Raw genomic sequence first — 24267 nt, 5'->3', positions numbered from 1 at the left:
GACCTATACTTCCCTGGAAAATGGCTGCAAAGCAGGGGATTTTGGATCCATTTACACCGTCGTAAGGTCGGAGCTCCGGTCCGCCGGGCTCTTAGGGGAAACCCGCCTTGCTTGGAGGACTGTCGGATTCGGACCTCCTCCATGCACATGACTTTAGGAGAAGAGGGCTCTTGGGTTTCAATGGCGGTGCTTTTTTTCCTCACAAACATTGGGCTCGAACGTAACCGCCCTCTGCTTCTGCTCCCAACATTGGTACTCAGAAACCTGATCAATGGCACGCGACAAAAATAGTCTAGCCGCGCGGCTATAATATTTTTAATTAAAAACCATGGTATAGCCGCGCGGCTATTCTATTTTTATAAATTAGCCGCTCGGCTATACGATTTATAAAATAAAATAAAAAGAGGACCCGCCTCCGCCTGCGCCTAGCGCCGCCTCGCCACGTGTAAAATGGGTATGGCCGCACGGCTATACTGCTATTAAATCCAAGAAATATCTCTTCAGTTAGGTGCTTTGCTGCTGCTCGAGGATCCTTTAATTAATTAATGTAAATTTATATATTAACCAAAATAAGTTGGGACGAATTTCAACCTCGTTCTTGTATTTCTGATAACTAATATGTGACCAAGCAACTTGAACTGTCCATCCTTTGCCACCATGAGTATATATTGAAATCTCTCTCTTCTAGATTGGTAATCTTCCAGACAACATATGTGAGCGTCTTCCTAGTATGCAACAGCTGGGTTTGGGTAACAACCAACTTGATGGTCCACTTCCATCTAAATTATGGCAATGTAGACCTGCAACAACTTCTTGTAGGAGATAATAAGCTCAGTGGAACCATCCCCAGATTTATCTCCAATCATTTTTCGGTTTTATTCCTACGACACTCTGTGGCTTTACAAACCTTCAGTGGCTTAACTTACAGTGGAATAATTTGACGGTTGATGCTTCTATTCCGGTAAAAAAAACTCTCTCTTGTTTGACTAGTCTTACAAATTTGTCGATGATCAGCTTGGAAGGTAATCCATTAAATGCCACGCTTCCTGTTTTCTTTGGGAATCTCTCAACAAAGCTTGGAATTGTTGATTTAGGCAACTGCAACATGAGGGAATGCTTTCAACAAGTGGGGATGTGTAGAGTTTTGAAATTACAGCCACAGCACACAGTACACAATTAAGGGACATAAGTCGGGCTCCTCAGTTAATGCACAAGGCCTCAGCAAAGATAGATGAAGTTTGAAAAATGGCCGGGCGGTAGGATAAAAGAACAATAGAAAAGAACCAGACCCACCTTGGCACCCAGACCCACCTTGGCACCCAGACCCGCCTAGCGCCGCCTAGACCCGCCTAGCTCCGCCCAGACCTGCCTAGCGCCTCCCAGACCCTCCCAGCGCCGCCCAGACCCTTCCAGTGCCACCTAGACCAGCCCTGCAGTGCATAAGTTTGAAAAATCGCTAGGCAGTAGGCTTAAAGAACAAAAGAAAAGAACCAGACCCACCCTGGCAGCCAGACCCGCCTAGCGCCGCCTAGACCCGTCTGGCGCTTCCTAGACCAGCCTAGCGCCGCCCAAATAGACCGCCCTCTTGTTCAGCGCTTTAATTAATTAATGGATCCTATCCTATGACATATTTCATGCCGTTTTGTTTTGGTACAATTTTATTTAAATTTTAAAGACAATAATATATAGATGGAAATTCAATGCTTCTTACTTGGTGTGGTTTACTGCAAGCCTGCAACTACGGCCTCTTGGGTGCTTTGCCGCTGCTTTGTAAAGAATATTTATCATTCTATTTATTAGGTTTATGATTATCTTGTTAAGTTGTGGAAGTCCTATTGTTTAGGGACTCGGTTGTTTAGTTGCTAGTTAATCGGAGAGTCCAAGTTGTCATGGAGTCATGATTAGTGGCTGAATGTCATGATTTAGTCGTGCATTAGTTGTTCAGTTGGAGAATATCCATTCCATGAGAATTTATGTCAAACAAACCAGGAAATGCAGGACAAGGATAATAATGTATCAGCACACCATCCATAATTTATTTTTAACACAAAGGCATTCATACATTGATAATTTGTTTTGGATGTTGTCACACTTAGCAACCTCAAATTTTCCTATGCTTCAGATTGTAATATATACTGATCCTCTCAGCTACCTTTAGGTGATATGACTCAGTTTTCAACAATCTTCCTTAGACCAGGTAAAACCATTTTTCTCCATGTCTATTGCTTTGAATTTTTCCCCGATATCCAAGTATCTGTACGAACAAGCATGCTATTGTAAACTGATTACCTACTGTATTCTAGTTCAAAATATAGCAATGCATTTGAGCTACGGACACAATGTTTAGAATAGTGAGTGTTTATTAATTAAGAAGTTTAAGTAACACACAAAATGCTACTATATTTGGGTGATAAATTAGATGGCGGCGAGAAAGAAGTTGGTGAGACTCAGAAACTTACTGGAATATGTGCTGGGAACAACTTTCATTATCACCAGTTAAAATGGACTGTCTAAGTTCATAGACATGCTTTCTCTGTACCTGGGAAAAGGGAATAAACAATTCGGCAGAGGTAGTTTTCGTCGGGAGAAGTCTAATCCGGTAAATTAAAAAATTAAAAAAATTTCGTAGGGACCATTTGTGATAGGTATGTGAAACCTCAGTGACGTTTTGTAATATATATATATATATATATATATATGCCACGTCAGCAAACTAACATAGTTTTTGACGGAACCTAATGGCAGAGACCATTTGTGATCGCTCATAATTTTATACAATATGATGTGGCAGCTGATGTGTACATACCACATCAGCTAATTAATGCAATTAACATCTTTTTTTTTCTTTATTAAAATATACTTCATTGATTTAATTGGTGTGGCATATGATATGGACATGCCACATCATGTGGTATAGAAATGTTGGATAAAAATGTGGTAAGCGTAGCATTACTCATAATTTAATAGTTTAATATTATTTATTTTAGAAAATTATAGAAATAGGTTTAAAATTTTAATATTTTAGGCACATATTTTTTTTAGTGTTACATTGACATACATGCCCTTAACAAAAGACTCATGTGCATGTCATCTAATGGTTTCGACATAACTTTTAAGAGAAGTTAACTTAAGTGGCATATTAGCACTGAAATTGAAGTTTGGGTGGTAAATTGCTAAATTCTTTTTTTGTTTGGTAAATGCACACCCCAAAATAGGAGAAAATTTTAGTTGCAACGACTAATAATACTATACCATCTGAAAGTGTTATCACACATGTCATAGCGTTATTGGTCAAAAATAGCAAAATTGTACTATATCTGTTTCATAAAAGTTAGTAGGCCAGATGATATATATGCAAAATCACCTATTTTTATATTATGGTATGAATTTTTACTATGCTATCTCCGTTTCATGAAAATTTTGACAAAAAAAAAATTCCCCGTTTCATGAAAGTTAATAGGCCAGGTGAATGTGCAAAATTTCTACTGTGAATTTTTAATTGAGTTGATTAGTATCACTTCTCTCTCAAAAAAAAAAAAGTATCATTTATCTTTAATACGTGTCCAATTAACAAAGATTTTGTCCAACAACCAAAAAAATTAACAAGGATTTTTCGCCTAGAAAAGCGGCTGACATGTCATCGTTTGATTGGGTCACTGACATGGAATCATTTCATTGGGTCGCTGACATGGCATGGTGCCACGTGGAAAACAAGACCGAATATCCAAAGGCACCCTTCCCCCTCAGTGCTCCAGAAACAGTCACAGCGTCAAACGTGACATGACGTTATGATCAGATCCCATCCCACCAAAAATCACTCGTAAGAAAATAAAATTAATATTTTGAAAAATAAAAAATTAAAGAAATTTTGCCCCTCTCTCTCTCTCTCTCTCTCTCTCTCTATCAAGTCTGTCTCTGAAAAGTCTTTGAGTTCCTCTCTCCAAGGAGCTGTTGAAACCCTAACCCAATTTGTCTACAATCACATTCATTCGTCTGACTCGTTCACTGGTAAGAATATGTTCGTCTTTGATCTCTCTCTTTCTCTCTCCAATTCTCGATTTTGGGTTGCTGTTGTGATTATTGTAGAGATCTTAATAGTCGCTTTGATTCGCGACGCTCAATTTCAAATATAGAGCTTTTTTGCATTTCGATCTCATTGGGGTTCATTGTGAATTTTAAACGAATTTTCCATCTTCATTATCGTTTTGTTTGGGTGGCGAGAAAATGAGCGCTGAAGTTGAGAGATTCAACCTTTGTTTGGGCATTATTTCGCTTGTTGTGCTGCTCTCCGCTAGCATTCTCACGGAAACAAAATAAAGCATTCAAATAACTTTTGGTCTTCCATTTTGGCTTTTGAATTGATCATTTTAGTCTAATGGATAGGACTGTGAATTGTACAATTGGACACGAGTTTTGTTTTTTGATTTTTCTGTCTCAGAAATGTTAGTTTTCGTTACTAGAGTTTAGTGTTACTACAATAGGAGAGTTGTTAGGCCATTTTAATGAAAAGGTAACTCATTTGGCTTTCCTTTTTTTTTTTGTTGGTCGAAAAGGTAGCTCATTTGTCTGATTTCGTTTTTCTAGTATTTTTTAAGTGTTACACAAATATTCAATCAGATTTCGCTGCTTGAAAAGTTTGATAGTTGTAATTAGTGAGCTAATTTGTCAATGTAATATGAAAATTCAAAATTTCATTGTACAGTCAACAGATTAATGGGTTTTTCTTTGATAGAAAAGTGGCTTGTCATAAAAGAGACTTGAAGACAACTATTTCTCATTCAAATCTGGATTTCTGGGGTGGGAAGAAGGAGAGAAGATTTTGAGTTCAGAGGAATTCTGGACCGTTAGCCAAAGATACTGCTTCTATACTTGTATGAGGTGAAGTACTTGAAGTAATTTTTCTGGCTGAATAAGAACTTCAAAATTCAGCGTCCAGGTTCAGGGGCCGACTTGCCCCAAGGTGGCGAGTACAGTCCTTTTCCTGTAGCTCGGAAGGTGAATTCCAGCCATTCTATGGTCATGGATGTCGATGTGGAGGATGGTAATTTGGGGCCTTACCAAGACAGGCCAAGGACATTCCCTAACATGCGTGGTAAATCTTACAATCCATTGGTAAGAATGTTATGCCCACTTTAGTACCTGCTTTCTAATTAGTGTTTGTTTAGTGTAGGGAAAACTTATGTCTCTATGTTTTTTCCTAGGCGCATTTTGTCTTTATTTTGTTTGTATCGCCTTAAATTGAGAGAAACAAAGTTGAGAAAAACAATGTCCACTTTGGAGGTGACAATCATTGGTTGCATGCTGAAAATTGCTTTACAGTTCATCTGGGGCAAGAGCTGTACATCAAAATTGTGCATAATAATAACCATCCATGTAGCCTAAACCTTTTGAACTCATTTTTACATATTGCTCATTTGGCTTAACATATGTGAAATTATATTTAACATTTCCATAAGCAAATTCTTCTGCTATTTGTGCAGATATTTCGAATTCTGATGCGAATAAATGTCCGTGTTCTTTTTGTGATTTTACTTCTGGCACTTGGAGTGGTCTTTTACGTTGGAGCAAGCACTTCTCCTATCATTGTATTCGTCTTCTCAATTTGTATTATCAGCTTCCTTGTGTCTTTGTACCTTGCTAGATGGGTTCTCGCAAAAGATGAGGGACCTCCGGAAATGGGTCAGGTACATCTTCTTTCAATGTCTTTATCTATAAAGTATTATTAAAATTGATGTATCTGTATTATGTTCATTCATGATCCATTTGATGTATTATGTACCCAATAATTTATGAGTCTTTTTCCTCTTTCATTTTTTTAATTTTTGATAGGATACAAGACATTATTAATAAAAAGTGATGGTAGATGTCCTCTGAAGGAAAATATCAAAACCCAAAACCATATTTGTTTAAACAAACAAGCTAAATAGAAAAAGTCAGCTAAAACCCAAAACCATCATCTGCCTACACAAATCAGCTAAATAAACATAAGTTAATTGTATATGACTGAAGAAAGGCATAATAGCCAGTGGCCCAACTGCTTTTTTGGGTAGTAAACTAGAGTCTGGGTAGTCTAACAAGTCCCTGCTCATGTCCAAACTATGAGGTTTGTGTTCTGTTTTTTAAGACTGAAAAAACTAAAGATGGTATTGACACGTTGTTAAACGGTGACATTCTTTAACTCTGCATGTACTTTTGTTGAGCTTGTCATTTCCCTTTTCAGATATCAGATGCAATACGTGATGGTGCTGAAGGTTTCTTCAGGACCCAGTATGGGACCATCTCTAAGATGGCATTTTTACTAGCTGCGGTTATCTTTTGCATATATTTGTTTCGCAGTACGACTCCTGAGCAAGAGGCATCTGGTATCGGCAGGTGATAATATCTGTTTCATATTCATTATGATACCACTTATCCTCTTCACCCCGTTTGAAAGAAAAGATCTGTCAACATATATTGACGATTTTCCGAACTTGCTGATGCAGGTTCACTTCCGCATATATTACGGTAGCTGCATTTCTTTTGGGAGCTTTGTGCTCAGGTGCTGCTGGGTATGTTGGGATGTGGGTTTCAGTTCGTGCAAACGTTCGAGTCTCTAGTGCTGCAAGACGGTCTGCAAGGGAGGCATTGCAGGTCTGTGTCCTATCTAGTTAACTGTCTGAGAACATATCAGATTCATATCTTAAAGGGGAAATCATATGTGCAGATAGCTGTTCGTGCTGGTGGTTTTTCTGCTATGGTGGTGGTTGGTATGGCTGTAATTGGTATAGCCATCCTGTATGCCACATTTTATGTTTGGTTGGAAGTGGATTCGCCAGGTTCAATGAAGGTTACTGACTGTATGTGCTGACTCTCCTTGATCCTCTGCTTGTGATTATGATATTTATTGCATAAATTTAAACAATTTTTGTTTATCATTCCTGTTTCTATTTTCCTATGATGCGACATTAAAGTGTACAGCTATCACGTATTGTCAGTTTTTGTGTTTACTTTATTTTTATTATGTGAATATCTTTTGGGTTATCTTGCTTTGCTGTATTGATTTATTTAAAATTTGGTTTGCGGGGGGTCATGGTTAGAATATGTTCAATCCGTTTGATATTGTATTCACAAGCTTATAACTACCCTTTTGCTCCGGTTTAACCTGTTCTTGACAGTAAATGTACATTTAGTTGAAATGCTTATATTGGATGGTCTCAACCTAATAGCTATATATGATCATGTTAGCTGTTTGACTGCATACACATATTTTATGCCTTCCATTTTGACTATTATATATAAATTACTATTTCCATTGTTTTGTTAGATATTTTGCTTGACTTTGATATACTTTGTTTTCAGTGCCTCTTCTTCTTGTTGGATATGGATTCGGAGCATCTTTTGTTGCCTTATTTGCTCAGTTGGGTGGTGGAATATACACAAAAGCTGCTGATGTTGGAGCAGATCTTGTGGGAAAAGTAGAGCAGGGAATTCCTGAAGATGACCCTAGGAATCCTGCAGTGATTGCAGATCTGGTATTTTTCTCCTTTGTTGGCTTCATTTAAGAGCCTGTGCATAGCCACTGAAGCTTGTTGTTTGGGTTAAAACAATCCCTGATCTGATGTTCGCCCTTTTATCCTTGTATGACTTTTTTTCATTAAAGTTGAGGCTGAAATGAAAGGAGGAAATGGTGAACATCGGATGTTTTTTAAATCCTGAAATCTGTGGCAGTAACGTTCATTGAAGACCAAGATTCCATTTTATGTGTGTTTCATATAAACTGTTAAATGTTTTATTATTCCATTATTATGGGTTTCAAAGTCCTTTAAACTTTTTATTTTCTCATAAGGTGATAGGCAAGGCACCTCTGCCCACCTTGAAGTATGTTGTAAGGCTCAATGTGTGGAGATGTGCTTTTCGTTTAAAAAAAAAAATTGAGTTATCATACTTAACAGCTAGAATAATTGAATGGCGGATGATTTGTTTGGTAGATGTGTGAATGGCGGATGATTTGTTGATAATGTTAGTTTCTCTTTGGGCATTGAGTACCCTCAATTCTTATGGAGGAATTCCTTGTATGCATAAATGTACAACAAGATAATGTAACGATAAATTACAAACAAAAAAAGGATAATCGTTTAAAGTATAAAAAAATGTTTGTCTTTGTGTTATTATTGTTTCATAATTATAGACATTCATTAGCGTGCATGCAGATTTTGCAGTCATTAGAAATGGAAAAAAATGGTTTGATCCTTTTATCCATAGTTGAGAACGTCACTGAATAAATTTCTATCATGTCTGCTACCTTTTAAATGTGTAAATTTATTGATTTTACTCCATTGAAATTAAGGTTGGAGATAATGTGGGCGATTGCGCAGCTCGTGGTGCTGATCTTTTTGAGAGTATTGCAGCCGAAATAATTAGTGCTATGATACTTGGGGGAACAATGGCTAAACGTTGTAAAATTGAAGGCAAGCACAAGTTTTGGTGTTATATTTATTCATGCACACAAACACTCAACCTCGTGTCTGCATGTGTTGAAAGAGGGAGAGGGTTGACCATTTCTTTTATGTTACTGATTTTGTTCAAACCTGGTATCTATTTCCCTGAGAGACTCAGCTTTACATTCACTTTTTGTGCAGATCCATCTGGTTTCATATTGTTTCCTCTGGTTATTCACTCTTTTGATCTGGTGATTTCATCGGCTGGAATATTCTCAATTAGGGGTACACGTGATTCTGGTGGAAAGGCTTCTTCGGAGGATCCGATGACAATTCTACAGAGAGGATATTCTGTTACAATAATTTTGGCTGTTCTGACATTTGGTGCGGTAATACTTCATTGACCATTGCGTTACGTTTCTGTTTATTTTGTAGCAAATAACAAAAGAAATCAGCGGATAGTTACGATTTATCTTTTATGTTCTTTGTCATTTGAAAATATTAGTGTTTTAAGTTTAGACTTTAGAAGCTTGCTTGTTTTAGTTTTGAGACATTATTGTCATTGCGGTTGTTTTATTCTACAGTCTACCCGATGGCTGCTTTACACCGAGCAAGCACCGTCTGCGTGGTTTAACTTTGCCTTGTGTGGGTTAGTTGGCATTATCACGGCATACATTTTTGTCTGGATTACCAAGTATTATACCGACTACAAACATGAGCCCGTACGCATGTTAGCCCTTTCGAGCTCCACAGGTCATGGGACTAATATAATTGCTGGAGTCAGTTTGGGTCTGGAATCAACAGCTCTTCCTGTTCTTGTCATTAGTGTATCTATTATCTCAGCTTTCTGGCTGGGCCAGACCTCTGGCCTAATGGACGAAAATGGAATTCCAACTGGTGGGCTTTTCGGCACAGCTGTAGCAACAATGGGAATGCTCAGTACTGCTGCTTATGTTCTCACTATGGATATGTTTGGTCCAATAGCTGATAATGCTGGTGGAATTGTAGAGATGAGTCAGCAGGTAGCCCTGTTATGAATTCATTAAGATTCTTGTCTCAATTCTTGTTTCTTTTTATATTGTTTGGTTTTAATTATAATTTATCAAACGTCTCTTTACAGCCTGAAAGTGTCCGGGAGATCACCGATGTTCTTGATGCAGTAGGGAACACTACAAAAGCTACCACTAAAGGATTTGCCATAGGATCTGCTGCACTTGCATCTTTTCTTCTGTTTAGTGCATATATGGATGAGATTGCTACATTTGCTCGTGAACCTTTCAAACAGGTAAGAAAGCCAGCTTTCCCAGTATTGATATTTTCCCCTCTTTAAATACTATTCAGTCCTGTCGTAATTTGAAATTTATGATGAGTGCCAGGTTGATATTGCCATTCCAGAAGTTTTCGTTGGTGGATTGTTAGGCTCTATGCTTATATACTTATTTAGTGCTTGGGCCTGTTCAGCAGTTGGCCGAACTGCTCAAGAGGTTGTTAAGGAAGTAAGAAGGCAATTTATTGAGAGGCCCGGTATAATGGTTAGTAAAGTTTTTGTAGCAATTCCCATGTTGTTAATCTTTAGCATTTTTTTATAACCAAGAAAGTCTTTACTATTATAAAGTCAGCTTTTCTTTGGGTTCACAGGCTTCACCACAATACTATTTTAGAAAGAAAAAAAATTCAGAATTTTTTGGTAATATATATATATAGTATTTCAATTGGTTGATGACGTCATGCTGATGTCAGCATGAGATCAGCAAACCCAGGCAGCAGCTCAGGCAATTCTTGCCTTTGGGCTTGCCTGGGTAAATGGGGCCCATTTTTCCCGGGCTGCCTTTCATTGCTGGGGAGCTTAAACCCAGCCTGGGGCTCCCTTTTGCCCTGGCAAAACTGACCCGCAGGAAGTGCTCTTATACAGACGCCCTAAATGTCATTTAAATGCACGATTAATTCAAACAAATTATTTAAAGTGGATATTAATTGCAAATGAATTAAAACTGATTGTGAAGACAAAATGGTATTATTGTACATAAATGGAAAGTAACCCCTTCTAATTATGCTTTTTCTGTAGGACTATACGGAGAAGCCAGATTATAGTCGTTGTGTTGCTATTGTAGCATCTGCATCTTTAAAGGAGATGATAAAACCTGGCGCCCTGGCTATTGTTTCACCTATAGTGATTGGTTGGTTAATCTTGTTTTTCCTCTTAATTTCTTTCATGTTTGACCATTCTTCCTTACTTAAGGTTATTTTTTTTTGTTGGTTACTCTTTGCGTAAGCTTTCCAATACTACATGATGAAGGATTAATTCTTGTTCGTATCTTTTGCAGGTATAGCGTTCCGGATCTTTGGATATTATACTGGGCAGCCTCTACTCGGTGCTAAAGTTGTAGCTTCCATGCTGATGTTTGCAACAGTTTCTGGTATTCTCATGGCACTTTTCCTGAACACAGCCGGTGGTGCCTGGGACAATGCAAAGAAGTACATTGAGACAGGGGTTCTCGGAGGCAAAGGAAGTGACAGCCATAAGGCTGCTATTACAGGAGATACGTAAGTCCCGTCTCTGTCTCTCTCTACATTTCTTGTGCGTTGGAAAGAGTTTTGAGTACTGTTCCTTTTGTTCAGTTTTTAATGGTATCTGAGTTCTTGGAAATAATTATATGATCTGGTTTTATTTGTTGTGCAGTGTGGGTGACCCGTTCAAAGACACAGCTGGACCTTCGCTTCATGTTCTCATTAAGATGCTCGCAACAATAACGCTGGTTATGGCTCCTGTCTTCCTCTGAGAGTTGTTTATAACAATTGCGGTTGTGCCAGTTTACTGCACCCCCTTTCCTTCATCTTGAATACTTAGCGGCAAAAATACAGATAGGATTTTTTTGGATGTATATTGAGGGTGCCTGATTCATAGTCTTACCAAATTATCGCTTTTACGATTGGACCTTGAATAATTAATGTTAATTGGCTGCTCATTCTAGTTCAATGTAGCGTCTATGACGTATTATTCTCTACGACATTGATCCCAATACATAATTCATCCTCTGTTTCGAGGCTTTCTGTATTTTTCTTTTTCTTTTTAATGAAACAATAAATTGAAGTGACATAATGATAGCTCAGCAGAGGTTCTAGTTGGTGACACCATGTCAAAGAACTTCTGAATTGGAATTGCATGACTCAAATTAAACGGTTTTCCTTTGGTGTGAATTCGTTTGCTTGCCGTGGTAGTTTGGAACTCCGGACTAGTATATTGCAAATAGTCCAAGCTTAACCATACTACTTTTCCCATTTTCTATTAAGATAAATCTGTTCACATCACACAACGTCACTCGGGCTCTCTGTTTTCTTGGTCAATGTCAACGGGTCTTTACATACACGCATGTGCTTAAGATTACATGCATGTACTTAAGATTGGTAACAACAATTTCAATGGGATGGCGTTCATAATTAAGATGAAACACAACAAAGCAAGTGCCTCTTCCAACTACAACAAGCTCTTTCTCTTTTTCGGTTTTCTTCTGCTGCCTTGTTCTGCCTCTGCTGCTTGTGCCCAAGTGGATCATGCCTCCCTCTTGTCCTTGGCTTTCAAGCCACCATTGAATTGGTCTTCTTCTACTGACTGTTGCTCCTGGGAAGGAGTAAGTTGCCAGCAAGATGACGATGATCACCGTGTCGTTCGTCTATGGCTGCCTTGGAGACGCTTATCTGGTGTTATCTCTCCATCTATCACCAACCTCACACATCTCACCCACCTTAATCTCTCCCACAATTCCTTCTCTGGTCCTCTCCCAAATGACTTGTTTTCCTCCCTCTCTAGACTCCAGGTCCTCGACTTGAGCTACAACAGCCTCACCAGCCACTTACCGGTGTTCTCTTCCAAAACCACCAGGCTCGAGACTCTAGACTTGTCTAGAAATTTGTTTAATGGTTCAATTGTTGTCCCGGCCGCGGCTGCAGCCACTCTCACCACTTTCAATGTCAGGAAGAACAACTTTGCTGGCTCCAACCCCATCTCTTTTTTCTGCAACAATGGTAGCGATCACACTTCCCTCACCATCTTAGACTTGTCCTTCAACAAATTCACTGGTGAAATTCCACCTGGACTCGGAGCATGTTCCAAGCTCCAAGTATTCGGGGCAGGCTTCAATAACCTCTCTGGTTATCTCCCTGATGAGATTTTCGACCTCGCTGATCTTGAAGAGCTCTATCTCCCTGGCAATCGCCTTTTGGGACACATTGGCAAAGGAATTGTGCTCTTAACCAAACTCAAGATCTTGGAGCTCTCCTCAAACAAATTCTCAGGCCCAATCCCAAGCAACGTTGGCAAGCTTTCAAGGTTGGAAAATCTTCTTCTGTCCAGCAACAACTTCACAGGTCATCTGCCTCCATCTCTCACCAACTGCACAAATCTGTCCACCCTGATTTTGAGGTTCAACCACTTGACTGGAGACCTCTCTGCCTTCAATTTCACAACTCTCCCGCGCCTCACCATGCTTGACCTCGGCAACAACAACTTCACTGGTGGTGAGTTACCTCAAAGCCTCTACTCTTGCAAATCACTTAAAGCAATCAGATTAGCCAGCAATCAGCTCACAGGCCAGATATCTCCTGAAATAGTTGCACTGAAGTCTCTCTCCTTCCTCTCTCTCTCTATAAACAACCTTACAAATGCCACTGGTGCTATTAGGATTCTAATGGGATGCAAGAGCCTGACCACTCTGGTCTTGTCCAACAATTTTCTGCTTGAGCCTGTGCCTGATGATGAAAATCTAGCAGAGCTAGATGGGTTCCTTAACCTCAAGGTTTTGGCTCTTGGTGGTTGCCAATTCACAGGTCAAGTACCCTCCTGGCTTGCCAAGCTTAAAAATCTTCAAGCCTTGGACCTCTCATACAACCTCATAACCGGTTCGGTTCCGGGTTGGTTGGGTTCTCTGCCTAATCTTTTCTACATGGACTTGTCCAATAACCTTTTTGAAGGAGGATTTCCAACTGAGCTCTGCGGGATACCAGCTTTGACATCGGAAGAGACCGGTGATCATAAGGTGCAGGAAAGTTTTCTAGAGTTGCCTCTCTTTGTGAAGCCCACCAATGCTACCAGTCAGCTGTACAAGGAGCTCTCCCAATTCCGACGAGCCATATATGTGGGCAACAACCTCCTTAATGGCACCATCCCCATTCAGATTGGACAATTGAGGCTTCTTCATGTGCTTGACTTCCGTCACAACAACTTCACTGGCAGCATCCCGGATCAGATTTCTAACCTGGCCAACTTGGAGATATTGGATTTCTCCTACAACCATCTCTCTGGTGCAATCCCTGCTTCTCTCAAAAGTCTAAATTTCATGTCTTTCTTCAGTGTGGCGTATAATGATCTTCAGGGACTTGTACCATCCGGAGGCCAGTTCGATACTTTTACCATTTCCAGCTTTGAAGGGAATCCAGGATTATGTGGCCCGCCAACCGTGCGGCTCACTTGCTCTCCTCAACCGCCGCCGCCGCCGCCAGTTGGTGGAGGATCTAGCTTTAACGGAAAGTTTCTTACTGGCATCATTACTGCCATTGGTTACGGCATTGGTTTTGGCATTGGTTTCTGGCTTGAAATTAATAAAAAAAAGTTTCTTTGTAACTTAAAGTGTATATTTAAAACTTGTCGCTCTTTGATCAATCAAATGACAAAGAGAATACAAAAATTTTGCACCGTAGATCAACAAAATAATGATTCTGTAAATTAAGTTATATTGAAACGAAAGCAGCCAATATTCAAGTTTCGTGTTTTTTTAGCAGTTCAAGTTCCATGTTTGATTTCTGAAAATCTATGTTCTCCCTGTGCATAGATTTTGATGTTGATTGCTATACAGATAGACCCAAACCAAATTGGGAAAAAAAGAAAAATTGAAACCTGAAAATTAAGGAAGGGAAAAAAAAAGGCCTATCTCTTTATTTAAAGACCTTTTCTATTTAGAAGGACAATAATATATTAAATTCACACATACTACACGGATGTTAGGACTCGAACCCATAACCTTTTTTAAGAGAACAATTGCTACAAACCACTACACTAATGGGTGATTTGCAAAGGCCTCTCTTTTTGGTACCTTGGGGTTCAAGTTATTGAATACAAAAGGTTGAAACTAGACATAAAATAATAAACTGTCAAGAAACGAGAGAAGATGGGATGAAGTGTTTAAGAAACTTTGAGGAAAATAGTGTGCAAAGAAAGTTATACATTCTGAACTGTGCCTAATTCTGAATAATAATTAATGATACTTTCGACACACGTAGGGGAAAATGAACCAACGGACTAATTAATTATATTATTGCATCAAATCGTGACTAATTATACCTGCCCTCTCAAAGACTCAACGTAAACGCTTACGTTGAATGTTAGCAAGTCGGTCCAACAAGCCAAAGCCTTTATTTACCAAAAAAAAGAGAAGAATAACAACCCGAAGACTTGACATAATTTGGACGCGAGAAACTAATATTATAAAATTTTAGACGTCTCCCCGAGTTTTCGTATTGAATCAAATGTATTAATTTAGTATACTAATTTAGAATGCAAAAGGTCCACTAGTATAGTGGTTTGAAGTAAATGCTCCTTCTAAAGAAAGTTTTAGGTTCGAATTTTAGCATTTGTGCAATATGTGTGAGTTTAGTATGTTATCGTCCCTCTCAATAGAAAAATCGTATTGGGTTCAGCATATAAAGCTAAACGATAGTTGTTGAGCCATTTCCCTCGTCAATCTGCAAATACTGGTACTTTTCCTAGAGATATTTAATTATCTTAAAATGTACCATTTTCCAAGCTAGAAGATGTATTGGATTATTTTTATTTTTATTTTTTAATACCAAGTAGCAAGTGCCAACCACTGAGTTTCTGTCTTTGGAGGATTCACATTTGGTCATTAGAACAAAGACATCAAGTAAATTAAATACCGCTGTGATAGATTTTTTTTATGTGTTGATCTTTCATGTCATGGTCTATGTGACAAACTTCCCAAGAAAATTGACACCCTTTTTGATAGATTTATTATGTGCTAGTCATACTTCAGGTGTGGTAGTCATGTTTTATGTGATTAAAGTCATTTTTTATGTGCTTGATTTTTGGCTTATGTCTTATTAAACACTTTTTATTGTGATTAATCTGTTCATGCAATGTGACTTCAAGACTCTCTCCTTCTCTCTAGGTCAATGGCTGTTTACTGAGTAGTGTCCAAGTACTTCCATGTTCACAGAAGCTCACACCAGAGCTACATGGTCAAATAATTACAATTATATGTACAGATTGGTACTGATCGTTGCATATGGATGGAGATCATTAAGATGAAAAACAATAAAGCAACCTCCTCCAAGGAGAAGAAGGAGGAGGTGCCAACAACACCATGCCAAGGACCAAAAACACAGCTTCTTCTCTTTTTGGGTCAATGGTTTTTCCTTGTGTTGCTGCCTTCTTTTGCCTCTGCTGCCTGTGACCAAGTGGATCACGAAGCTCTGTTGTCCTTGGCTTCTAAGGTATCATCATCACCACCATTGAATTGGTCTGCTTCCACTGACTGTTGCCTTGGGAAGGAATACTTTGCAACCAAGATGATCAACGCGTCATCCGTGCATCACTTCCTGGGAGAGGCTTAAGTGGTGTCATATCTCCGTATATCACCAACCTCACATATCTCACCCACCTCAATCTCTCCTGGAATTCCCTCTTGGGTCCTCTCCCAGATGACTTGTTTTCCTCGCTCCGACACCTCCAGGTCCTTGACTTAAGCTTCAACCATCTCGTTGGCCAGTTATCACCCCCCTCCAGCCAAACCACCGCACTTCAGACAGTTGACTTGTCCAGCAATTCATTCAACGGCTCAATCCCATCTTCATTCATTGTCTGAGCTGTGTCTGCGGGCTCTCTCACCACTTTCAATGTCAGCAACAACAGCTTTTGCTGGTCCTATACCCCTCTCTGTTTTTTGCAGCAACGGAAACAATCACACTTCCCTCACCATCTTGGACTTGTCCTTCAACAAGCTCACTGGCCTAGTCCCCCCTGGACTTGGGGCATGTTTCAAGCTCCAAGTCTTCCGAACAGGCTTCAATTACCTCTCAGGATCTCTCCCGGATGACATTTATGACGCTGCTAATCTCCAGGAGCTCTCTCTGCCTGTCAATCATCTTTCAGGAGTCATTAGCGATGACATCACGCGCCTGAAAAATCTAAAGATCCTATGGCTCACCTCAAACCAATTCTCTGGACCAATCCCCAGCCATATTGGTACGCTTTCCAGATTGGAAAGCTTGTTCTCTCCTCCAACTACCTCACAGGTCCCTTACCTCCATCACTCACAAACTGTAAAAATCTATCCATCTTGATTTTGAGTTTCAACAACTTAACTGGAGATCTCTCTGCCTTCAATTTCTCTACTCTTCAGCACCTCACCAAATTGGACCTTGGAAACAATAACTTCACGGGTGAGTTACCACAGAGCCTCTACTCTTGCAAATCACTTACAGCTATTAGATTGGCCAGTAATCAGCTCAGAGGGCAAATATTGCTTGAAATAGTTGCACTAAAATCCCTGGCTTATCTCTCCATCTCTTCAAACAACCTAATAATTGTTACCGGGGCTCTTAGAATTCTCATGGGTTGCAAGAATCTGACCACTCTGAACCTTTACCAGATTATGACAACATAGTAGGGCCAGATGGATTCCACAATCTTCAGCTTCTTGCTCTGGAGGGTTGCCAATTCGCAGGTCAACTGCCCACCTGGCTAGCCAATCTAAAAAATCTTCAAGTCTTGGACCTGGCATTTAACCTTATAACCGGTTCTATTCCCACTTGGTGGGGTAGTCTGCCCAACCTTTTCTATACAAAGATTTGTCCCATAACCTGCTTACAGGAGGACTTCCAAATATCTGTGGGTTGCCAGTTTTGACACCAAAAGAGGCTGTTGATCAAGTGGAAAGAGGATATCTAGAGATGCCTATCTTTGTCATGTCCAGCAACGCGAATAATCAGAAATACAAGCAGCTCTCCAAGCTGCCTCCAGCCATATATCTGGGCAGTAACGACCTTAGTGGCAAGATCCCCATTGAGATTGGCCAATTGAAGTTTGTTCATTATTTGGACCTTAGTCATAACAACTTCTCTGGCCGCATCCCAGATCAGATCTCTACCCTCACCAACTTAGAGAGATTGGATCTCTCCCATAACCATCTATCTGGTGAAATCCCTGCTTCTCTCAAAGGTCTGAATTTCCTTTCTTTCTTCAGTGTGGCATACAACGATCTTCAGGGACTTGTACCAACCGGAAGTCAGTTTGATACTTTACCACCACCAGCTTTGAAGGAAATTGAGGCTTACGTGGCCCTCCAACTCTGAACCGCTCTTGCCCTCAAAGCCTTCAAAGCCTTCCACCGGTATATCCAGCTACGCAGAGATATAACAGGAAGAAGCTGCTTGTTGCAGTTGTCTTTGTGATATCTTTTTGCATCAGTTTCAGCATTGGTTTTAGAGTTGATGCTAAGAAAATTCCATTGGTTGGTAGGTGTAGAAAGTATGTATTTAAACCTTCAGGTTTTGACATGAAAACATTTTGATCCAAACGCATGGGAATTCATCAGGTGATTAAGAAAACAAGCAGCAGGATTAGTTGAATAAAATGTCTTGATTTAAGTTATATTGTGTTACCAGAATAAAGCGGGTAGAGATTTAAGAAACTTTGTTTGATAAAAGAAAAGGGTTTTAGAGAGGGATTCAATAGAACAAATGTACTAGAGATAAGAGTGATAATTAGTCATGAATTGAATTGACATATGAAATTCCCTTTTGAGTTTTAGAGTGATTATATCATTATGTTTTTATTATCTATTAAGAACCAACTTGAGAAAATGTCCCTTGATCAAGCGGTGCCGTTTGGGTTTTCACTTGATCATGATATAAATGATTACATGTTTATACTAAGAATAACATAATAACCCAAGATTAGATAATTGTATATATATATTTCTAGTTATTTGGTGATCAGTCAACATAGTTAAGTAATAAACAACAGACGACCACATAACCAACCTAGTTTCCAATGACTTAGTGTGGATTCAGACTTCAGAAAAACAAGAAGAATTTAGACCAAGTCTAAGAGCTCTCAGAGTAAACGCTTATGATCATATGTACAGATCGGTAGGTAGCTATTATTTCCGAAGGGGCTGATGTTTGAGATGAAAGAAAACAGAGAGACCGCCAAGGACGACAAGGAGTTGCCACAAACACCAAACCAAAGGCCAAGAACACAGTTTCTTCTCTTTTGGGGGCAATGGTTTGTCCTAATGCTGCTGCCTTGCTTTGGCACATCTGCCTGTGACAAAGTGAACAGTGACGCTCTCTTGTCCTTGGCTCTCAAGGCACCATTGAATTTAAATTGGTCTGCTTTCACTGACTGTTGCCTTTGGGAAGGAATAACCTGCGGCCCAGGAGATCAAGGACATGTCATCCGGCTTTGGCTGCCTAGGAGAGGCTTAACTGGTGTCATCCATCCATCTATCACAAGCCTCACCCATCTCACCCACCTCAATCTTTCCCACAATTCTCTCCTGGGTTCTCTCCCTGATGATTTGTTTTCCTCTCTCTCTAGTCTCCAAGTCATTGACTTGAGCTTCAATCATCTCATCGACCGCCTACCACCCTCTTCAAATAAAATCAGTCAGCTTCAAGTTCTGAACTTGTCTAGCAATTTCTTCACTGGAACAATCCCATCTTCGATCCTTGTCCCATCGGTGTCCATTTTCAATGTCAGCAACAACAGCTTTTCCGGGTTGATACCCATCAACAATGGTAGCAATCACACATCCCTTACCTTCTTGGACTTGTCCTACAATCAACTCACTGACACAATTCCCCCTGGAATCGGATTATGTTCCAAGCTCCAAGTTTTCCGTGCAGGCTTCAATAACCTCTCTGGTTCTCTCCCTGATGAAATTTTCAACCTTTCTGATCTCCGACAGCTCTCTCTGCCTGTCAATAGTCTTACAGGACCCATCAACGACGTCGACGGTATCATGAACCTCACCAATCTCCAGATCCTGAAGATCTTTTCAAACCAGTTATCTGGGCCAATCCCAAGCCAAATTGGTAGCCTTTCCAGGTTGGAAAATCTGCTGCTTCACATCAACAACCTCACAGGCCCCTTACCTCTATCTCTCGCCAACAGTACAAAGCTGTCTGCTTTGAATTTGAGGGTCAACAACTTGACTGGAGACCTCTCTTCCTTCAACTTCTCCCCTCTCCAACGCCTCACCACTCTGGACCTTGGCAACAACAACTTCACTGGTGAGTTCCCCAAAAGCCTCTACTCTTGCAAGTCACTAACAGCTATTAGATTGGCCGGGAATCAGCTCACAGGTCAGATATCACCTGAAATAGTTCCATTAGAATCCTTGGCTTTCCTCTCCATCTCTAACAACAGCATGACAAATGCCACTGGGGCTCTTAGGATTCTACAGGGTTGCAAGAACCTGACCACTCTGATCTTGTCCAAAAGAATTTTCTGTTTGAGCCTGTGCCAGATGATAAAAGCCTAGGAGACCTAGATGGATTCCAAAGCCTTCGGGTTTTTGCTCTTGGGGGTTGCCAATTCACAGGTCAAGTACCCACCTGGCTAGCCAAGCTTAAAAACCTTCGAGCCTTGGACCTGTCATTTAATCTTATAACCGGTTCTGTTCCCGGTTGGTTGGCTAGTCTGCCCAATCTTTTCTACATAGATTTGTCCAATAACCTCCTTCAAGGAGGATTTCCTAATGAGCTCTGTCGGATGCCGGTTTTGACATCGAAAGAAGCCAGTGATAAGGTAGACAGAACTTATATAGAGTTGCCAGTATTTGTGAATCGAACCAAGGCTTCTCAGCTATACAGTCAACTGTCCAACCTCCCCCCCGGCATTTATCTGAGTAACAACAGCCTTAATGGAAGTATCCCCATTGAGATTGGCCAACTGAAGTTTATTCATGTGCTGGACCTGAGTCACAACAATTTCTCTAGCAGCATCCCGGATCAGATTTCTAACCTCACCAACTTAGAGAAATTGGATCTCTCCTATAACCAGCTATCTGGCCAAATCCCTGCTTCTCTTAAAGATCTGCATTTCCTGTCTTCCTTCAGTGTGGAATACAATGATCTTCAGGGACTTATACCTTCCGGAGGCCAGTTTGATACTTTTACCATCTCCAGCTTTGAAGGAAATCCAGGCTTATGTGGCCCTCCAACTCCCAAGCGCTCTTGCCATCAAAGCCCTCAAAGCCCTCCACAAGTACTTGAAGTTACTCGGAGATCTAAGACACAGACGATTCTTATTGCACTCATCTTTGGGATCTTCTTTGGCATTGGCTTTGGTTTTGGTTTTAACATGGATGATAAAAAAAATTCCAATAATTGGCGGGCGTAGGAAGTAACTAATTAAGTTTATGTGTATAAACCTGCTGATATGTAAGTTTTGATGTGCCAACATTTTGATCCATGTATGGGAGTTCATCACATATCAAAAAATGGCTATGCATTTGTCTTTGTCAAAACAAAAAGGGATAGATTAGATTCTGAACCGTGTGGAGATGAACAAATGTTTTAGAGATAAATATCTAATCAAATTACTCTCCACATGTGAATTTCACAGAAAATTGAGAAGTGTTTTAGATTAAACTAACCTCATATAACATCCACTTGCCAAAACAAAAATGTATTCTGCTAATAAAATCCACAATATTTAAGCATTGTGGGAAGAATGTAACAATAGAGAATTGGAAAGGAACCAATAGAGAATTAACATGAATAATCTAATAGTCCATGTCAACTCTCTCTAGGTCAAAGGTGTTTATTATTTCAATTTTGTCACATCTAGGTTTAGAAACTTTTAGGTTACAGGAACGTGTTGTCGTGAATCAAATTTATGAAAAATAAGGAGAAAAGCCCAAACCCTATGGGCCGGTCCAATAGGTTAAACGTTTGTGAAATCTAAATAGCAAATAATTTGCTCGGAATATAGGAATTATAGTTGCAAAGAGACTCTTTAAGAAACCTACACTACAAAAAAAAAGGTTGAAAAAGCTGCCCCAACAGATATTGGCTAGAGGGTGAAGAGCAAAGAGAGATTATTTCTGACGGCATTTTCAGGTTTTCGCTATTCTTCTCTTCCATGTCGTTTATTTCTTTTGGTTTTTTCTCTAATTATTAAAGTTAAAGAAACTATGTGTTTCTAATCTTTTCCAACTTTAGTTGAGGAGAGAGGAAAACCCCCCACCGATTTATTATCTATGAAATTCCCATGGTTTTGTTTTGTTCTCTTTTTTTGGTTATGATTTATTACTTCACATGAATGAATAATAAAATTTATTGTTTTATAGATCAATCCTATCGATCATGGCTGAACCTCTCAAAGAGATCGAATGCATTCGCGACCTGATGCCGGTCCTACTCACCAGAACCAACTATTTTCTCTGGAAACCTTTGTTCATCCGCACTCTAAAGGCCTACGACTTGGACTTGTTCAACATCATGGAAGGAGTCGAGCAGTGTCCACCACAATTCGCGACGAATGAAGAAAGGGACGAAAATCCCGCTTATACCGATTGGATTATGAAGGACCAAACATGCATGGCCGTGATCAGTACAACTCTATCAAAATCCATACTCCCCTACACCCTTGATTGCACAAGCTCCAGAGCTTTGTGGCTAAACTTGGAGATTCGATTCACTACCGCCGCTAAATCTCATTGCTTGCGGCTCAAGGCTCGCATGCAAAGCCTCAAGAAAGGATGGATGCAGTCAATGGAGAAATACCTAAATTTGGCTGAAGAAATTTCCAATGAGCTTGCCGCCGCCGGATATCCCCTTGAAGATTGTGATTATGTTGGTCACGTCCTTAGGGGACTTCCATCTCATTATGATGACTTTGTCGCATGGATGAGGGCTGGAGGGCATATTGCTGTGACTCGAGAAGAATTGCATGGTTTGCTTCTTCAAGAGTCCCGTAGGAGAACTCAGCTTGAATTTATAGTACAACCCCTGCTCATTGTCGGCATTACTGTGATCATTGCTCTTATTCGTCGTTAGTTAGGGTTTCTCTGTTTAATTAGGGTTTTTTTAGTGGAGAGTATTTTCGTTATCATGATTCATTTTTAATTCTTGTTAAACTATTTTAATCTATTTACAGAGAATTTTTGTTGAACATAAACTATTATTTTTATGCGTTTTTAAACTCGCCTAATGTTTTTTCTTCTCATTTTATCTCTATTTCTGATTACATTTTAATAGAGCATTGTTCTATGTATTACCAGTGTTTTGAAACATTTGAACCCTTTGAAAATTAAAGGGATGGACAGATTCTGATCACTGAGTGGAAAAGAAATAAAGTTTTAGAGGTAAAATCGTCAGGAACTTGATTTTGAATTTGTGTTTCTACCATGCAGTTATAGTCTATATGAAATAAAAATAATTCTGAATACTGAAACAAATTTTCTGCTGAAGTCCTTTTCAGGTATACAAGACCAGGTTTAATCTAACTCTCAAATGTTAGGTAAGATAGGAAAGGCACCAATAGATAATTCATGAAGAACCTAATTGTCCTCATAGGCTATTAGATTATGTTATTGTGACTAGTTTGCAAGTCAGGCACCACTACTAACTAAAGCAGCATGCATCAACTGTCCCCTTGCCTTCAAAGTAAACGCTTATTTGATGCGCCAATATAGTCTAGCTCATTGTAGACCAGTGGTCTCAAGTGCATCAACGGTCCCCTTGCCTTCAAAGTAAATGTTTATTTGATGCACCAATGTGTTCTAGCTCAGTGAAAAACGGCATTGACTTCTGCTGCTGCTGCCGCCGCCCTTGCTTTGCCTCTGCTGCCTGTCACCAAGTCGATCATGAAGCTCTCTTGTCCTTTTCCTTGGCTTTCAAGGTATCATCACCGCAGCCATTGAATTGGTCTGCTTCTGTTGACTGTTGCTCATGGGAAGGCATAAGTTGCCACCAAGATGATGGTCATCAACGCATCGTCGGTCTATGGCTTCCTGGAAGAGGCTGAATTGGTCTTCTCCCAAGTGACTTGCTTCACTCTCTAATCTCCAGGTCCTTCACTTGAGCTCTAACAACTTCTCTGATCAGATTTCTAACCTCACCAACTTAGAGAAATGCTCTCTTCTTTCAGTGTGGCATAGAATGATCTTCCAGGACTTGTACCATCCAGAGGCCAGTTTCTTAATTTTACCATCTCCAGCTTTGAAGGGAATCCAAGATTATGCAGCCCTCCAACTACGCATCTCTCTTGCCCTCATCCAGAATTACCAGCTCCTCAAAGATCTTACAGATACACTTTTTTAAGTATTGAGAACCTCTTGTTTGATTTTCTTATGGGGGCTGTGGCGTTAATAATACAAACATATTGTGAAGCGGTGCATATATAGAGCAAAATTTAGTGGGGATTCAGAATAGGAACTCGGGGGTTTTCATGTACCAACATCCCGAAAACAAAATGTATTGTACCAGAAAAAAAAAACAAAACTACATAAATACATACTCAGCTTATCTTACAAGATGAAAAGTAGGCAATTTTCTTCAATATTATTGATAGCATTGACTCATCATGCAATGACAAGTAGTTTTTCTTTTCCTTCAACGGTAACAATAATAAACAACCTTTCATCGCAGTCAATGGTTTATTGTGGGATCAACGCAATCAACAGTTTATGATGATTGTAAGTATTTCATATGATCAGATAGTGATCACAACTCATTCTTTATGTGATTATGTGACAGGAATTGTAGGTGTTGGTCATGAGGCATGACTCCTGTGTTAAACGCATTAATATTATGATCTATCTGTTCA

General features: G+C 39.7%; 3 protein-coding genes and 1 pseudogene across 5 annotated transcripts; all 4 read left to right on the top strand.

Moving 5' to 3' along the window:
• LOC18783468 (pyrophosphate-energized membrane proton pump 2) lies at positions 3733–11512 on the top strand. 3 transcript variants are annotated; one of them, XM_020559529.1, is made up of 15 exons: positions 3733–4008; positions 4733–5112; positions 5481–5684; positions 6221–6372; positions 6483–6630; positions 6704–6836; positions 7339–7511; positions 8327–8447; positions 8619–8806; positions 9002–9439; positions 9538–9702; positions 9794–9949; positions 10483–10594; positions 10742–10961; positions 11098–11512. In XM_020559529.1, exons 2-15 carry the CDS (start codon positions 5014–5016, stop codon positions 11195–11197), a joined length of 2409 nt encoding a protein of 802 aa, XP_020415118.1. In that variant the 5' UTR covers positions 3733–4008; positions 4733–5013; the 3' UTR covers positions 11198–11512. The 3 variants fall into 3 exon arrangements, with proteins under 3 accessions (XP_020415118.1, XP_020415116.1, XP_020415117.1); XM_020559527.1 differs by having other exon boundaries at positions 3738–4008; positions 4738–5112; XM_020559528.1 differs by having other exon boundaries at positions 3738–4008; positions 4703–5112.
• Positions 11727–14191, top strand: LOC109947800 (receptor-like protein 2). Its single transcript, XM_020558915.1, has one exon. It carries the CDS (start codon positions 11804–11806, stop codon positions 14138–14140), a length of 2337 nt encoding a protein of 778 aa, XP_020414504.1. The 5' UTR covers positions 11727–11803; the 3' UTR covers positions 14141–14191.
• Positions 15582–18004, top strand: LOC109948186 (annotated as a pseudogene).
• On the top strand, positions 18459–20950 carry LOC18782630 (tyrosine-sulfated glycopeptide receptor 1). The gene is given in 2 exon segments (XM_020560390.1): positions 18459–19930; positions 19933–20950. Coding segments are annotated over 2 exon segments (2226 nt in total). The 5' UTR covers positions 18459–18607; the 3' UTR covers positions 20836–20950.

Source organism: Prunus persica, chromosome G3 (genome assembly GCF_000346465.2).
Source record: "Prunus persica cultivar Lovell chromosome G3, Prunus_persica_NCBIv2, whole genome shotgun sequence".
Lineage (NCBI taxonomy): Eukaryota > Viridiplantae > Streptophyta > Magnoliopsida > Rosales > Rosaceae > Prunus > Prunus persica.
Note: the sequence above shows the minus strand (reverse complement) of the source record. Positions and strands in the feature narration are given on the sequence as shown.

What these genes read in the sequence shown, in the direction of transcription:
- LOC18783468 (XM_020559529.1), top strand. Translation starts at nt 5,014, where the DNA reads ATGGTCATGGATGTCGATGTGGAGGATGGTAATTTGGGGCCTTACCAA. An exon ending in TAAACGTTGTAAAATTGAAG is followed by an intron (nt 8,448 to 8,618) that starts GCAAGCACAAGT and finishes CTTTTTGTGCAG; the next exon opens with ATCCATCTGGTTTCATATTG. An exon ending in TGTTTCACCTATAGTGATTG is followed by an intron (nt 10,595 to 10,741) that starts GTTGGTTAATCT and finishes TATCTTTTGCAG; the next exon opens with GTATAGCGTTCCGGATCTTT.
- LOC109947800 (XM_020558915.1), top strand. Translation starts at nt 11,804, where the DNA reads ATGCATGTACTTAAGATTGGTAACAACAATTTCAATGGGATGGCGTTC.